We start from the raw sequence: 17,737 nt of genomic DNA, 5'->3' as shown, positions 1-17,737 counted from the left end.
GGTGTGCAGTCTTGGGGTAAGATTCCCTGCTGCACCTATTAGAGGTGCAGCAAAGTAAGATTTAGACTCTTAAATCAGTTAGATTTTGCAAACCTGAGCATGGCAATTCCTAAGTACCTTTAAAAATGTGGGCCTAAGTCAATAAAAAGGCTTCAAATGTATTTAAAAGCATACATTTCAATACTCTTGCAAACTTGTATAAACATATATAGTATATCAAAGTGTAATACAAACCTTTCACTTGAAATATGCTAAACATATGCACTCAAATCCCTTTTAAATATCATACTTGGCTGTTTTTATTCTGTTAATTCAGTTTTTGGTTTGTTTTTTAGTTACAATTTTTACAGAATGAGTAGGAAACCCACTGCAACTCATTTTAACTTTCACTTGTCCTTCCTTTTAAACACTACAGGGTTTTCTTAATCATACACAGGCTTCTGATGAAGAGGGGGTTAAAATTGTCACATACATTTTAATAAAATACTGAACACCACTTTTAATTTATGGTAGATATATTTTCAAGAAGGAAAATACTGATGTTATCTTGGTTATAAGCTTGCTGCTGAAATGATTTAGATAGGGTTTTTTTTCCCTGCCACAGAGTATCAGTATAAGGCCTTTCTTTGCTGGCAATGAATTATAGCTGACACTTCAAACCTATTCTATCTGTATCTTCTAGTTCAGAAAAATGAGAAAACATAAATATTTATTCCATATATACAGAAGAGACACAGGACTCTGATAAAAATGATCCATTAGGGGATGATGAATAGTTGTTATATGTGTCAATGTTAGAACAGCAAAGGGCATGAAACATTTGCCAGTTTTTAATTTGAGGATACCTAAGGTTATTGAGTAAATAAAAAGGAAGTAATTTGATCACACTGGGATGTTATGTGTTTAAACCCAATAATTTCTGATGATATTTATTTCAACCATACGGAGGATAGAACTGCTTGATGCAGACTTTTGCCATGATTTGACAGCAATGTTGTCTGTTAAGGAGGAACTTTAACACTGGAAAAGGTTTATTTAAACAATCTTCTACTTATTTAACTTTTACATACTTTTCTAGGTTTAAATTCACTGGTTAATTAGACATGGAACCCATTTGTTTCAGCAAGTGATTTATTCACCTTCCCTAATGATGTTTTTATTTCTAATGTACTATTATACAACATCCAAATATTTACAGTGACCATTACAGATTCCAGAGCATCATCTCAGCCAAACTTTCCAGAATTTGCGCATGTGTGTATTTCTCTCATTTAGGTATAAGTTTTACTATAGTTAATTTTTCTACAGGAGAAAGATAGGAGGGGAAAAAAGTTACCTACTATGGAAAAAAAAAATCACATCAATTTCCTTCCCTCCATGAAATAAGCAGAAGCCATTATAGCTACCTAGTTATAAAACACGCAGCAAGAAGGAGTAATGCAAATTTCAAAAAAAAGTATTAAGTTTGTTGAATACACAAATCTGATCATTAGCTCTCTGAGGCACGAATTGTCTTTTTGTTGTGTGTGAGTGTATACAGAACTTGACCACGATTGTGAAATCTAGGTTCAATCATAATACAAATAATGAAATTAAAAATAAAAATTTAAATCCACAGGTCTAGTAGCATTTATAAGTTTACCATGTGGAAAATATATTGTAATATAGTTGATAATTAATGCAGTAAGAACTTCATGACTTACTGAAGAATCAATCTTTCACATCTTTCACACAATCTTTCAAATCAAAATGATGTTTTAAATTAAAAGAAAACAAATTAATATTAACACAATGTTGAGATTAATCAAAAACAATGTGGAAATTCCAAAGTTAAGGCTGTCTGGCAATATTAATTGGAATACCTTGCAAATTTGCCATATTTCATATTATACAATAAAAATACAAACTATAATTCATTAATGATTAAATTTAACAGATAAAGAAACAGAAAACACTATGTATATGGAATATGTCACTGGAACGTTACTTTTTGAAATTTCCTGGCTTCTGAGTGGTTGAAATCTCAACCTTAACATTAGTATGCTAGCTTTTTGTATATGTTTTAACAGAATAGTAAAAAAGGTATGTGTGTGTATGAGAACAGAAAAAAAAAAAGGCCTTGATCCTACAGTTCTCATGAGGGATTTTTGTACTCGGTTTTCTTCTGCAACCAACGCTGCATGGGAATGGAGGGGTTCCATCTTTAGCTAGCCAGAATGTGAAAGCATTTTAAGTTCACATGACCTTTAGGTTATTAAAGATTTGTTTTACAATAGTGTTCAAAGATCCAGCCCAGCTGGGGTCCACACTGTACAAACACAAAGGAAGATAGACTCCTTCCCCAAATTGCTTATGATCGCTTTTACCTACTTAGGAGCTTCTTACGGTATGTCTACAGTCTGTTTGAAAAACCGTGGCAGTGAATCTCAAAGCCAGGGTCTACAGATACGTTGTGTAGACATTTGAGTTTGGGCTGCAGCTCAAGCTCTGGCTCTGAGAGGAGGTTAAGGGCTTCAGAACCTGAGTCTGAATGTCTACAGAGCTGTTTTTAACACCGTAGCTCGACCCTGAGACTGCAGACCCAGGATCAGGGACTTGCTGCCATGGTTTTGAAATGCAGTGTAGATGTATGCTTAGATGCTCGGGGAATAGATAGGAACTCCACCAGGAACTATGCCTCTGTCTCAGAGCCCCCCTAGTTCTCATTGGTGGAAGGAGGGTTTGGTGGTGGGGGCAAGGAAGTATGCGTGTAAGAGGAGGTCTCCAGTATTCCATAGTTCTGTCAGCAATTTTTTTTACACGTTTTTCTCCTGTGAATAACTCAATGCCATTGCCAATGCTTTTCTGTGTGGGTATTTTCACTCTGTTGCTACCTGGCTACAATACAAACAGTAGAGACTCTGAGATTGTCTACAATAGGGGTCGGCAACCTTTCAGAAGTGGTGTGCCAAGTCTTCATTTATTCATTGCAATTTAAGGTTTTGCATGCCAGTAATACGTTTTACATTTACAGGGGCTGGTGGACAGAACCCCAGACTGGCAGTGGGGTTCCGTCCGCAGGCCCCTGGCAGCTGGGGTTCCCACCACCGACCCAGCTCAGCCTGCTGCTGGCCCGGGGTTTTGTCCATCCAGGCCGGCAACAGGCTGAGTGGGGCAAGCAGCCAGGACCCCAGGCTGGCAGTGGGCTGAACCGCTCAGCCCACTGCTGGTGTGGGGTTCCGTCTGCTGGCCCCTGCCAGTGGGTGTCCCCACCGCCGGCTCTGCTCAGCCCACTATCGACCCAGGGTTCCGTCTATCCAGGCCGGCTGTAGGCTGAGCGGGGCTGGCGGCCGGAACCCCAGGCCGGCAGCAGAGTGCCACTGAAAATCAGCTCGCGTGCCGCCTTTGGCACACGTGCCATAGGTTGCCGACCCCTGGTCTACAAGTTCTGGGACAACAAGTATCAGTTTACGCTATGTTCCCATTTGGCAGGCTCTCTCCCTACAACCACAAGGAAACATTTTTTTTTTTTAACAAAATCTAAATTTTGCAGAGATTGGTATCTTAAATTCCTCAATCCATCAGGGAAAGCTTTCAATCCCCAGCCTTTGCACGCCTTTCTCCTAAGCCTACAGATATTAAACAGGGCTGACAGGAAAGTACAATAAAGTAAAAGACTGGTGTCCATAGTTCAATGGAAAAATTGTTGACAATGTTGAAAAATTGTAGATGGCTCAGAGAAGAGCCACAAGAATGAACAGAGCACTGGAAAACATGGCTTATAGTGACAGACTCAAGGAGACTCAATCTATTTAGCTCATCAAAGAGAAGGTTAAAGAGTGACATGATCACAGTCTATAAGTACCTACATGGGGAAGAGAAATGTGATAATAGGAGGATCTTCAATCTAGCAGACAAAGCTGTTACAAAACTGAATGGCTCGAAGTTGAAACTAGACAACTTCAGATTAGAAATAAGGAACTAATTATTATCAGTGAGGGTAATTAACCACTGAAGGATTGTGATAGATTCTCCATCACTGAAATATTTTAAATAAATATTGAACGTTTTTCTATAAAGACATACTTTTGTTCAAAGAAGAATTAAATGAGGGAAGTCCTATGGCCTGTATTATTCAGGAAGTCAGACTAAATGATCACAGTGGTCCCTTCTGGTCTTATTATCTATGAATGTATAACAAACTATAAATAGTAGTAACAGGTTTATAAAATGAGATTACCCTTGATATTTACAGAGGCACAGCACCAAGGGGACAGGAACCAAGTGTCACAAAGGCAAGCTCTGTATTAGCACCTGCAGACTAAAGGAAATTTTCTGTGGCGCATGCTCAATGTACAATTTTTAAATAGTCATATCTATAAATCAAATCTAGATCTGGACTAAAATTAGAATCCATTACCTAAATGCATTCAATTTTTGAAGAGAGGACCTGGATTTGAACCTATCTCCATAGTTTTGGTTAAATTCAAAGTTGAAAGAGGTCCATTTTCCAGCTGAGGTTTAAATATACTTGGAAACCATTTCAGCATAAGGATGGGAGAATTCTGAGTGCACAGCTAGTCTGACAAGATTCCAATGGGGATAGTAGCAATCTCAGAAGGACAGTTTGCAAGAACAGAGCACCATCTACTCTGAATCTTAGCTCCAATTTAGCCTTGATCCCAAAGCACAGCCTCAGTTTGGCATGGATACAACGTTTTCCATGCAGTCCATTATCCATAGTACGGTGTGGTGGTTTTGACTGATTTCAGCAAAGGTTTTGTTTGAATAAGGAGCTCAGGATTGAATATTTGGTAACTAATTTATTTGAAAATATTACTGTTCACCATATTCCTTCTAAGTCTTCTTGTACTCAGTTATGATGATGTTCTAAATTTCCAAATAAAATTAAAAACATGTAATTCATTAGCATTACCGGGGGAGAGGAAATTTTGAGAGACTAAACAGTTGAGTAATAACTTAAAAAAAACCCTCTTAAAATAAAGTGTTCACTTAAAAAAAGGATTAGTACCTAAAGTGGATTATAAGAGCGAGAGGAGGAGGGAGAGCGGAAATATGTGGAAATGGATCTGAGAGTCCCCAGAAAATATAATTTTGAGGCTAAATTACAATTTACATTTACAATTACAATATTTTTTGAATATCAAAAAGATAAGCACAAGAAAATACAGTTATTAAAACAAAACATAACAAAACTTACAGATATCAGTGATTCTAGTCTGTTACAATGTTGTGGTATATTATAGACCATTCACTGTTTGTTGAACACTCTCCTTGAAAGTTACAGTATTTTAAAATGCATGTTTTCTGTTGATTATCTGCACTGTGGTAGTATTGGGACAATGTTGCAGTTTCAAGATAACCCTGAACAACTGACGAGGGGGGGAAGGGAGGGAAATCTATATAACCTACATTATTAATGACTACAGACTAACCTCTTCTTATCTCCAGTAACTTAAAGATGACATTGAAACTTTCAATAATGCTTGAGTTTCATTGTTTGACACCTGTAATGATTTAAAGGCATTCAAATTATATTTTCAACCTGTGATATTAAAAATAAAAATATATTGAGATTATACTTCGCCTATAAAAAGGATCATGGATTTGTTCATACCATATAATGCCACATTGTGATACTATGAACAAATAATTTAATTGCTTACCTTTTCATTCAAATATGCCAGATAATGGGGGAAATAACAAAACTCTTTTAAAAGCTAGACTAATAAGGTATACATTTGTTTTAGAAGGCAGGAACCAAATACAATTTCTGCCTGGAGTCAATTTCAAGTATATACTTCACATAGGAGTGGAAATTGCTAATGACAATGGTGACAATAGTCTTGAAACATCCAGGGGCAGATTCTCAGCTGGTGTAAACTGTCATAGCTCCACTGAAATCAAGGTAGTTATGACAATTTATAGTAGTTGAGAATCTACCCCCAAAGTATAGATGTTGCTGCCATTTTCCAACTCAAGAGTTTAAATAGTTCTAATTTTCTATTTCATTTCCCATTCTCTTCCTTTTGCAGAAAACCCTTGTCTTATTTCTTGTGATTTTTTAAAGGGGTTTAATCTAAAAATAAAACAGTGCTTTCTTGTTGAAATATTACTAGAAGCCAAGCATTCTAGATCTGTTTAAAAGGGCCAGCAAACAAAGCATAATAGCATTTTTATTTTAAATCAAAGTGTGTTACAATATAAAGCTTTTGTGGATAATAGTCTAAAGGGGGAGAAAGGGAATAAAATTGAGTCTTATTAACTAGTATATGATAAGTCTGATTCTCTGAGTCAGGCATAACTGGGTTTCTTTTGACTCCCCCTAGTTTTCAGAATACATCAGGTTGAACTTGCAAGTGAAACAGAAATAGTAGTATTCAGGAACAGAAAAGTATTTTTCTACTTTGAAGGAGTGAATTCTCTACTTATTCATAGGCATATTCTGCATATAAAAGTGGTGCATAACTAATTTCTAAAATGAATTTGGTTTCAGATTGTAATTTCATTGATTTTCAATGATGCCATATTTGCATAGTGTAATGAATACAGCTATATGACACCTCAATATTATCTAGAACTACTGGCAACCAAAAACCTCCAGGAAAATATTTGCTTTACTTGGGTAAAAATTATGATTTTAACAATAGACATACAGGATGAAATCCTGGCTCCTTTGAGGACTTCACACATGCTGCTTATACACAACAAGCATATAAAATAAAAATATTAATTACACATACACAAATTAATTAAAATTGGTGAAAACAATTAATCTCACAGAATGAATCTCAATAAATATGTGGCATTCATTTATATCTTTCTCCATTTTTTCTTCTAGAATAGAAAGCTCTCTGAAGAGACACCAATGTACATCCAAATATGTACAAAGATTGATGGAATGTGCTTTTAAATGTTCCTCATGTAGAATGTTTACACTGAATTTCCGCTACAAACTTTTATATTCCCTTCAAGTGCACCTGCAGCTATTTCTCTTTACAGACATGCAGTTAAGGGGGTACACACTAGGAGCCTGCTTCTTCCTCCCTCTAAAGCATTAGAAAAATGTTCCTGTTCTGACATGTACCGTTGTACTTTTGAGTTTGAGTTCTGCTTACCCTCTTTCTCTCTCCCTCTCCCCAACCAAAATAAATCTGGAATCAGGCTGGACACTTGTTGTCTAGTTTATATGGTATCCTTCTCAGTGTAGTCAATATATAGATGATAGAATTAATTTCTAAATAGAATTGAGTATAGCAAAATAACTTATTTTCTGAACTTCTAGCACTAATTTTTCAAGATCTATTTTTGTCTGCTTTGGGAAGTGAGTCTAAATACTCCAGGGATTCTTAGCTTTTAACATTTTTTAATTGCATGTACTTCGGTTATTACACAATAGATACTTTCGTCATCTAAATATAATGTATCTTTGTAAAATGTTTTAAAATATGATTTCAAACCAGTGAATGCTGATTTCTATTTGCCTTTAATTTCCTCTCAATATAAGTTCATCAGAGTGTGACAATTAATTAACTTAATTAAGCTAACTTAATTATGTTCTTTCATAGGTCAATATGTAGAGCTACTCAGATTAATAGCCGAGCTTGTAAAGTTAATCTTCTTGTATAATGCAAATGATGCCAAGTCATGTATTAAATACCTTCCAAGTAACAGACGAAATAGGACTGAGTGTATTTTAAAGAAGGGCATAGACTGTGAAAAGGTTAAATAAAGACAAATGTCTTGGATTTGTGAAAATTTTCAACAGGAATAATTCATTTTTTAAAGTAATAATGTTCTTTCAAGAGGCCTAGTTTTATAATTCTGTAAGGCCATTTATAGCTTAAACCTACATAATAAATTAACTTAAAAAGCAACATTATATGGCAACATTTCTCCAACCACCTTGTGACCTTAATGTTTTTGTTATTTAAGAGTTTACATAAAACATTACCATTTGACGAGACAAAAAATAAGAAACTGAAGAACAGTATTTAAAATAAGCCAAACAGTAAAATCAAATGCTTAAGCCTTAAGTAATTTTCAGAGGTGTATGTGCCAAGCCACTGTGCATTCCTGTTTATTCTGACAGAAGCAATCACTTCATCATGCAAAAGGCAACACTTTCTCCTTTTTATTGATAACATTTCTTCTTAAAATAATCAAGAACCCAAGTAAACAGATATCAAATATAATATATTGTTAATTTCCTCTGTTATGAAAATGGAAAAGTATTAATAGGAAACCAAGTCATTAGATTACCACAAACAGCTATCATAAAGAAATAGGACACAAGACTTATTTTCACCTTTTGAATACCAGGTAATCTGGATAAATAACCTCGGCATTAGTTTGGAACACAGGCCTGTTGGTAGCAGCCTGCACCCTCACCTGAATAGCCAGACCACAGATAACTGACAACTAAGCTTCAGGTTAGACCTCGTTAGAATGTATCTGACTTTTGTATAAACTCAGGAAAATAGTTTAAGTGCACAGCAATCACAGTGTGGTAATTTGTTACAATTTTAAAATACATTAGCCATCAAAGAAGAGAAAGAAAAAAGATAACAGCAGTGTTCAATGGGGCATGATTTGGCCAGAAGTATATAAGCTGAGGAAAAGACTCCAAAGGGAAGTGGCAGAAGTGCCATCACTTAAATCTTTTAAAACTAAACTAGATAAAATCCTAGAAAAAGTACTGCAGAGAACAAGCCTGCATTATCCAGGAGATGACCTGGATAATCTAATATATCTTTTCCACCTCTAAATTCTATGCTGCTACAAATCACTGTTCTTGCTGTGCCACATACAACAGACACTCTGAAATTCAATACAAGTGGTTCACAGGTTTTGTACAGGTCCTCTGCACAGGAGTGAATTTGTATAAGTGTGGCTAAGGATGTAATCAGAAAATAATGTATTTACACAGATATAACTAAGGACACAATCTGGCCTGCAGAAGTTTTATACTAGTGATGAAAACTAAGAAGGAAAGAACCTCACTTGACTTTCAGATCCCAGGTTGAGTTTACTGGGTTGGCAGTTTAAGAAGGAATCATCTCTATTTGTTAACTGAACAAATTTAATACGGAGAGGCTCAATCACAATCACCAGGTAACCTCTCAGTCACTCTTCAGAGTAGGATAACACTTTATATAAAAAGAACAACAAAACTGAAGTGTACAAGGGTAAATAGGTAGTCCAAGCCATGCTATGTGGAAAACTCTATTTTGTTTCCAATTAACTTCATCTAAGAGACAACAAAATATTTATAGTTGAAATATCAACAACAGTCTACTATAATTCTTCTCTTACAGGTGTTTAAGTTGACAGCTGCAGGGAACAGAAGGAAAATATTGCACTATCTTTGAAGTAAGAAAAAAAATGAAAGCATCTGGTCTATTTACAAGGGCAAGAGTCAAGGTACTATACTGCGTATGCTGCTTAACATTTTCTTGCATGTCCTTGTGTGCATGAATTATTTTTGCCCCTTCCCATTGTTTATTCTGGTGGCCTTCGAATTATTTTCTGACCTGCATATGACAGATATTTATCAAAATAATACAGTTATTTAGTGTCTTTCTGGTATTACTGAGGTTAGAGGATGGAGAAAGTATCAGAAAAGTATTGCTACACATTTTGCCATAGCATTCCTTTTAATTCAATGTGAATATAAACAAGTCACATTTCACTTTGTTTAAAGGCAAAAAGCCTATACAATAAAATAAGATTGGATATTAGGCTCTGCTGATTAAGTTGACAGGTTTGATTTTTTTGAAAGCTCTTTTAATGCAAGCTTTAGAATCTACTGAAGCTCCAAGAGGCAATGGGACTTGGAAAACAATGTTTTATTTAAAGATCAAGAGGTGGAGAGTAGTGGAAAAACAAAAGAAAATGTCAGCTGCCATTTGTGGTCATAAAAATAAGGGACATTCCCTTTGCTCATATTTGAAATAATGTAGAAGTCTCCTCTAGCCTTTAGAAGATAAATGGAATTATTTTAATGGCTGGCAAGACTCTTGCCAACATCCATAGTCCTTTAAAACTACCTGTAGAGTACTTATGAGTAATAGCAGTTGACTTAAGTACAAAACACATCTTTCCCCATAAAATAGAGCACTATACTACAGCAGTGAATTACTGATGGAAAAAGGCTATACTCTATCCAGATATGCCGTGAGCAATGAATGCCTAATAGTTCAGAAACAGATTAATGGGCATGTATTTTCATCTTTTCTTAGCTCAGTATCTTGAGGCTTTGTACAGTTTTGGTAGTTTTAGCACTGCAGTAAGATAGCAAATCAGATACAAAGGCTATATGCATGCTTGCATGCTACAATATCATCATTCTACATTTTACCTAGAGGCTCAAAAACATACTTTTTGCATCAGAGCTAAATGCCATGAACTCATAATATTCTGTCAAGTATCAGGGGGTAGCCATGTTAGAGGGTCCTGTGGCACCTTTAAGACTAACAGAAGTATTGGGAGCATAAGCTTTCGTGGGTAAGAACGCATTCTTGCATCTGAAGAAGTGAGGTTCTTACCCACGAAAGCTTATGCTCCCAATACTTCTGTTAGTCTTAAAGGTGCCACAGGACCCTCTGTTGCTTCATAATATTCTGGTAGTTGAATAAAAGGAAAAGCCTAGCATGGCATTTTATCTGAATCGGTATTGCTTTCCTAACACATACATGCAGGAAGAAGAGCTCTGTAAGCCTCTGGGCCCACACTAGTACAATGTGATAAACTGATTTGCTTCAGGATTGTCAAAAGAAGCTATTAAACATACCTCATTTGTTTCTATTTTACTTTCAATTCAAGAATGAGATATTTTAATGTGATTTTTCTGGGCCCTGGGTTTAAAGGAACCAACAGACAAAGACAGACTTTTCTTCTTATTCAGCAGCTTATTAAAAACAGAGTGTACCAAGTGAAGTTTGAAGTGATTAGGTTGATAAAATTCCTGTATTAAGCACCATCATTGCAAGAACTCCATGAAAGATAACACACACCAGAATACAATTTTATGGAAAGCAAATATTATTCCCAATTCTCTAGGAGAATGATGATTAAGCAATGCTGAAGTTAGGGTTGCACACATAAATTCTTCCCCTCTTGTTTACACATTGAAGTATTGTCTTTAATTACACTATCACATACTTTTTCTCAAACAACAGAACATAATCAAACATTACCTAAATACCTCAGCCGTAAGTGAGTAGCCAATTTACTTTGAAGTAAATTTAGCTAAACCATGCAACTACTGCCATCACTCCTAATGAGTTTTGCCAAAAATCTACTGAGCAAAACCTGATTTTCAAACTCAAGACAGTGAAATCAAAACCAATTTCTTCTGGGCTAAGACTAGGGAAGGGTTATTTCCACGTCAACCAAACTTTAAAATGTCAGGTGTATCAGCTCAAGGACTATTCAAAATCAGGATGCAAGAATTCTTTTTTATGAGAAAAGTATATTTTGGCCTGTATTTCTGTTAAACATTTGGAAAATAGCCCTGCTCCAGTCAGTTTGGTATAATTCAGTGGACTATTGAATTTAGTGGGCAGCTAGGTTAGGCATACTTGCATGCATAATGTAGCCATCCTAAGGTGTGCATTTTGTGGGTTTAGTAAAAAATTCTACTGTGCATGCTTACTACATGAATTATAAAAATATGACCTAATTCGGCAGCTGGATCTGCCCGCATAAAATCCTGCTGAAGTCAACTCGGCTCGACATGGGTGCAAAGGTCTACTACCCATGCAAATCAGCTTGCAGGATCTGTTGAATCCAAATTGGTTTTCCTCAAAACAATGAAAGGCACTACTCCTCAAAAAGGACCATTTCTATCCCATATTTCATCCTTTAAACCTCATCAGCCGTGTGGACTGTAGGCCAATCACTATATATAAAATCAGAAAAGTGCCATTTCCCCACTTTCCTCACATAAAAGCAGCTGAACTATAATTGCTCCAACCTTAAAAGAAAAAAGAAAGCTGTCATACCGAGAATAAGCATGAGCATATTCAGCAAGTTACAGGTGAGTGAAAAGAAAGCCTGGTGTTATAATGGAAACTGTTATAAAATAAAAAATAAAAATATAATAAAATAATGGAGATATCCCATCTCCTAGAACTGGAAGGGACCTTGAAAGGTCATCGAGTCCAGCCCCCTGCCTTCACTAGCAGGACCAAGTACTGATTTTGCCCCAGATTCCCAAGTGGCCCCCTCAAGGATTGAACTCACAACCCTGGGTTTAGCAGGCCAATGCTCAAACCACTGAGCTATCCCTCCCCCCTATATAACCTTAACTCCAGCAGCTCTTCACTATAATAAAGCAGAAAACTTCCTTGTGTTTAGTATGGATTTTGTGAGTGATATGGATATTGTGAGTACAACAGTATTATAAACTAACTACAAATTTTAGATTATTTTATTCAGAAGTGCATAAGTGTTGAAACTACAGAAACAATATATCCTTCTAACTTAATGCATGATACTGTAAAGCAATTTTTTTTAACTACAATGTTTCTGCATCCCATGTACTCTAATCTACAGTAACTGCCTTAGTCCCTCATGTCATACAAATAACAGGCAAAAGCACCAAACTGGAAAGACGTTATTAACTGTTTATGATTATTTGTGTTGTAGTACTGTCCCAAGCCCTAAATAAGGTTCAGAGCTCTTTATTATCTATGCACTGGAAACATATATGTGGACATGGTCACTATCACAAAGACATGAGTATAATAACGATCAGAGAGAAAGGGAAGCTAGGAATTTTGCTGTGAGTTCTGTTAACAAAAACAAAACCAACAAAATAACATCCTCACAAAAACTACTCTGATAGTGCAACTGAAGACACACACACTACGAACAAATATTAGAATTGGCAATAAATTACAGATAATTCCCAAGAATATTGGATTCAGATTGGTGTATCTGAGACAAAGACACATCACTGGCAGATGAAAATTCTAGTTTATAGAAACTAATCTGTAACTTTTAGGCTGGGATGTTTCACCATTTGTATTCACCATGAACTATTTTCCTCCTTGTGGCACCTTAGAGACTAACAAATGTATTAGAGCATAAGCTTTCGTGGACTACAGCCCACTTCTTCAGATGCATATAGAGTGGAACAAGTTGATGGATTTCCACCCCATACGGCTAAATGCAGTGCCTTGCATAATGACAGGTTTCAGAGTAGCAGCCATATTAGTCTGTATCCGCAAAAAGAACAGGAGTACTAAATAATACTAAGTAATAAAACAAATTTATTAGAGCATAAGCTTTCGTGGACTACAGCCCACTTCTATATGCAGTTCTATATACAGTTCCACTCTATATGCATCTGAAGAAGTGGGCTGTAGTCCACGAAAGCTCATGCTCTAATAAATTTGTTCGTCTCTAAGGTGCCACAAGTACTCCTCTTCTTTTTGCGGATACAGAGTAATACGGCTGCTACTCTGAAACCTATTTTCCTCCTGCCTCCCTCAATTCTGACACCCCTCTTTTTGATCACCATCTTCATTATTTCTCACTTGCTCTCCCCCAGCTCCTGTTAATGCCATACTTTTGAAACCTTCAGTCTATTAAACATTCTGACTTCTCTATTTCCCTCTCCTATTTCCATCTCTTTGGGTGATTACATGTTTTTTTACCTAACTGTCTTCCTATCAGCACTTCACGGGCCACGTTCAGATGGGACACAAATTATGGTATATATTATCCTTGATAAAATGGTATATGTCACTCTCAGTATTAGCTGGTGTAATTTACACATTGACAGTGTTGTAGTGAGAAAAGTCAACTGAAAGGATTGTTAATGAAGGTGTAAGATAAAGCAGTGCTTCTCAGATATGTTTCCAGTTAGAAACAAGGCCTTCCATGTGTAAGTCACATTAATTTGCATTCACGATGAGTTACCAATGTACAACTTATACCAATTATGTCCTGGTGTGGGCTTTGAATTAGACAAGATACCATTGTTCTTCTCCTCTACCACTCAAAGTCCCCTGTAAACTCAACCCTAACTCTCTCCCTGTCTCACCTCTCTCTAGTCTTGCTTATGCTATAGTGAGCATCTTTGAAGACAGTCTCATTCCCTCACAGGCTGCCTATATGTTTGTCCTTCCCTTGTTCAGCTGGCTAAACAATATCATCCTCAATTAGTCCTAAAGCCTTAACATCATTTCTCTGTCTTCCATCCCTCTCTTTGAACTCGCTAGGGTCCCCCTCCCCAGAATTTCAGACTTTTTCAAGGACAAAATTAATATTCCCCTTCTTTTTCTTTTTTCCTCTTCCTCTCTCAGTCATCATTCACTCCTTTCTCTGAAACCCATCTTTCCCCTCCCATCCACCGCTAATCTCATGACATGTACTCTTAATCTTGACCTCTCCATTGGAGGTAAGTGCCAGAGAAACATCCAGAAACTGTGCCAGAATTAGTGCCAATCACTGGAGTAAATTGGCAAAGCCAGAAATTAGGAGCCAGAATTTATGAATATTAATACCAAGCTATTCTCTGCTATTCAGAGCATTATATATAATTATTAGTAATAATCTGTATTATATTGTCCTGAGATCTGGGGGTGGGACCACTTAGGTGGGATAAACTGACCATCATTTCAAGATCTAAAAATAATGGCATTGCCACAAAATAAATGGGGTAAACTGGTGATCTCACTTAAGACAGAATGGTAATAATCACTGAATGTCCTGTGGTAAAGGACTCTGTTCTTTTTTGCTGGACATAGTGACAAGACTATCAGGGAGAGCAGGATGTTCCAGAAGATATTAAAATAGTTCTAAAAATAGCACCAGGAGACTAAAGAAAGGGCCCAACATTAGAGGAACCATATTTCCATTGATATTGAACAGCAAAAATTCCGTCTTTCTTTATGAGGAGGACTGTAGCCAGAAGAACACAGAAAGGAGGAGGACTGGTTTCAATATAATGACCACTTCATTTGATAATAGCAGCAAAGAGTCCTGTGGCACCTTATGGACTAACAGACGTATTGGAGCATGAGCTTTCGTGGGTGAATACCCACTTCATCGGATGCATCATGCACCCACAAAAGCTCATGCTCCAATACGTCTGTTAGTCTATAAGGTACCACAGGACTCTTTGCTGCTTTTACAGATCCAGACTAACACGGCTACCCCTCTGATACTTGACATCATTTGATAATGTTTCCTGACGGGTTTATAGTAAGGAAAGGAATATCTAAAACTCTTAGGGGCTCTGGGGAAGTAGAAAATTAAGGCTTCTCCTCATGGGCTGAGGCGGTACCCCTATTTCAATAAGACATTTTGAAATTGGAAACAGTCATTCCCTAAAAAGATGTTTCCCAGTATAGGAGAGGGTCAGGATTTTGAATTTTACAGAAAGCCTACCTCCCCTGTTATGGAAGGGTACCTATGATGTAGGTTCAGAGACAGAATGAGTCTTGGGCCACATTATGGAGTTCAGTCACAAGTTGGCACCTGCAGTGTGGACTTTGATGCTGTCCTTTTAGAGGTGCTGAGGGATCACTCAACTGCTGTCTTTTGTAACATTTTACCAACATTTCTATAATTTGTCATGCCATAAAAAGCACATAGAAAGAGAGAACAGAAATGCCAAGTTGTCAGCCACATAATCAAAGAACCTTTTAAGAACTCTATCTACTGTACATTCTTTCCTAGGGAAAATCAAATAATGGCATTCAATAGGTAGGGAGGATTTGCTATCCAAGTGGGAGCTACTGCTGAGCTGACTTCAGGGACTGAGGACCAAGGCTTTATCATAGCAGTGGGGAGCCTGGCCATATGAATAGACCATGCACACAGTATGTGGTGCCAGCAAGGTGTTCTTAATGAGGGCTAAAACAGATAGTCAATTTATTGTCAAGATTCCTTTCCTTACAAGTGAGGGGGAAGTTCCCTTCAGATCATGGCCAACGTAACCTAGCCAAGTTTACTTCTGAGAAGTTTGGCAATAGCTTTACATAAACAAAAATCCTCTAATAACCAGAGTCCATTTCTTCTGACTTCCCCAGGGTTTGAAGGAATTCTTGCTGCCATGAATGCATGAAAAATAAGGAATGAACAAAATATTTTCAAGTATTTCTGGAAAGCTCAGTCATTCATTATGAGAGTCTCAGTTAACAGTAGATAGAATGGGCTTAGCTAATGGACAGCATTGGTTGAGGCCCTAGGCATTGCAGCAGGCCTTAGGTGCCAGGGACACACTGAGGAAGGGCCAGCCTGACCTCTAGCTTTAACAAAGGCTTTGCTATAAGTAAAGTTAAGACCAGGCATGAAAAATTGCAGTAAACCTATATACCCAACATAAATTTAGGAATAAAATAGACACAGAATGTCCTACCTCTTCTGGATGTTTCTGTGCCACCGCTACCAGCTCTTCAGAGCTGCTTCTTGAGGTAGAGGGTACCACATTACCTGGGGCCTCTGAGACCACTTCATTTGACGGTTCGGAGTCCTGAGGGCAACAGAGACAAATAGACCCCTCAGAAGTGTATTGAAGTGGTACTCCACAAAAGAGAGACTTTTTAGAGGTACTGTGGTCTGAACACAGGCATGGAAGCCAGAAACTCCTAAGTCCTAAAAACCTTCTAACCTGGGCAAGTCATTTAACTTCTGTCTCAGTTTTTTCCATCTATAAAATGGGAGTATTATATACCTTACATAAGGGTATTGTAAGAATTAGTAAATGTTTGTACATATTTGAAAATATACAGTTCTATATTAGTATTAGTATTATCTTCTCTCCTGCCCTCACTTTCCTTTCATGTGGAAAGGAAAAAATAATTTTCTTCCGACTCGAATGAGTAGAGGCATGATTCTGCAATCAGCTGGGAGCAAGTCAGAACAAGAACTGAAAAACAAGGCACTTAAGGAATACTTAATAATTACCTCTTAAGTCTTCAAACACAATCTGACTAGTACTTCGACCTACCAGTGAAGCAGAGAATTTGTCACTTGCATCCTAGTTGCTTGTATTATTTAAAGCTTAATTACACCTATTTAAGCATTAGAGAAAACAGACACGAGTACACTAATAACCATATGTGTTTTGACAAATCAATAATACCATTAATGGCAGAATTTGTCCCACGCTTTATGTCACTACTGAGGTTGATCCAAAAATTCCATGGGAGCTGTGGTTCACTTGTATTAAGTTTGAATTTGGCCCAATAGGGTTAGATAGGTGTAACTGAAAAGAGAATCTGGTCCATTTCATTTTTCCTTTTGTTTTTAATGAATGTTCCCAAATCTAGCACTAGATTCAATAAACATTTCACCTACTGTATAGTCCATGTCATCCAAACCCCATGCAAATCTGTTTTGTGGCTCATTGAATGCTGATGTAGAACATAAAACTGTGCAAAGTTCTAACTGAATCTGTCCATCAGATGCTTTAACAAGACAGTATTATTAGCAAATGCACAAGTGATACAATAAACACAGAAAGATGCTGAAAATATAAAATATAAAGTAGGAAGATAAAACAGATATTAAAGTACAAAAAGGAAAAATGTCAAAAGGACTTGGGTAGGTATCACATGTTTTATCCACTCAACAGTCTCAGGATCAGCAGTGTGAAGTCTGGATAGACCAGCATGAGATGAGCAGTCATTTAATAGATGTGCAGGATCCTCAACTACAGCTACAAAGGGTTGTTCTCGAGTCCCTGGGTGTGGTCATTTGCCACACACCTCACCAGCAT

At 37.0% G+C, this 17,737-nt stretch overlaps 1 protein-coding gene across 1 annotated transcript in view; it reads right to left on the bottom strand.

The window, feature by feature from the left end:
- The window catches only part of PHF14 (PHD finger protein 14), a gene marked incomplete in the record, with an annotated part of 270,722 nt that overhangs the window by 21,513 nt on the left and 231,472 nt on the right, over positions 1–17,737 (bottom strand). The window contains 1 exon segment of the mRNA XM_034760532.1: positions 16,376–16,489. Within this exon segment, the coding sequence (XP_034616423.1) occupies positions 16,376–16,489 (114 nt within the window).

Source organism: Trachemys scripta, chromosome 2, assembly GCF_013100865.1.
Source record: "Trachemys scripta elegans isolate TJP31775 chromosome 2, CAS_Tse_1.0, whole genome shotgun sequence".
NCBI lineage: Eukaryota > Metazoa > Chordata > Testudines > Emydidae > Trachemys > Trachemys scripta.
Note: the sequence above shows the minus strand (reverse complement) of the source record. Positions and strands in the feature narration are given on the sequence as shown.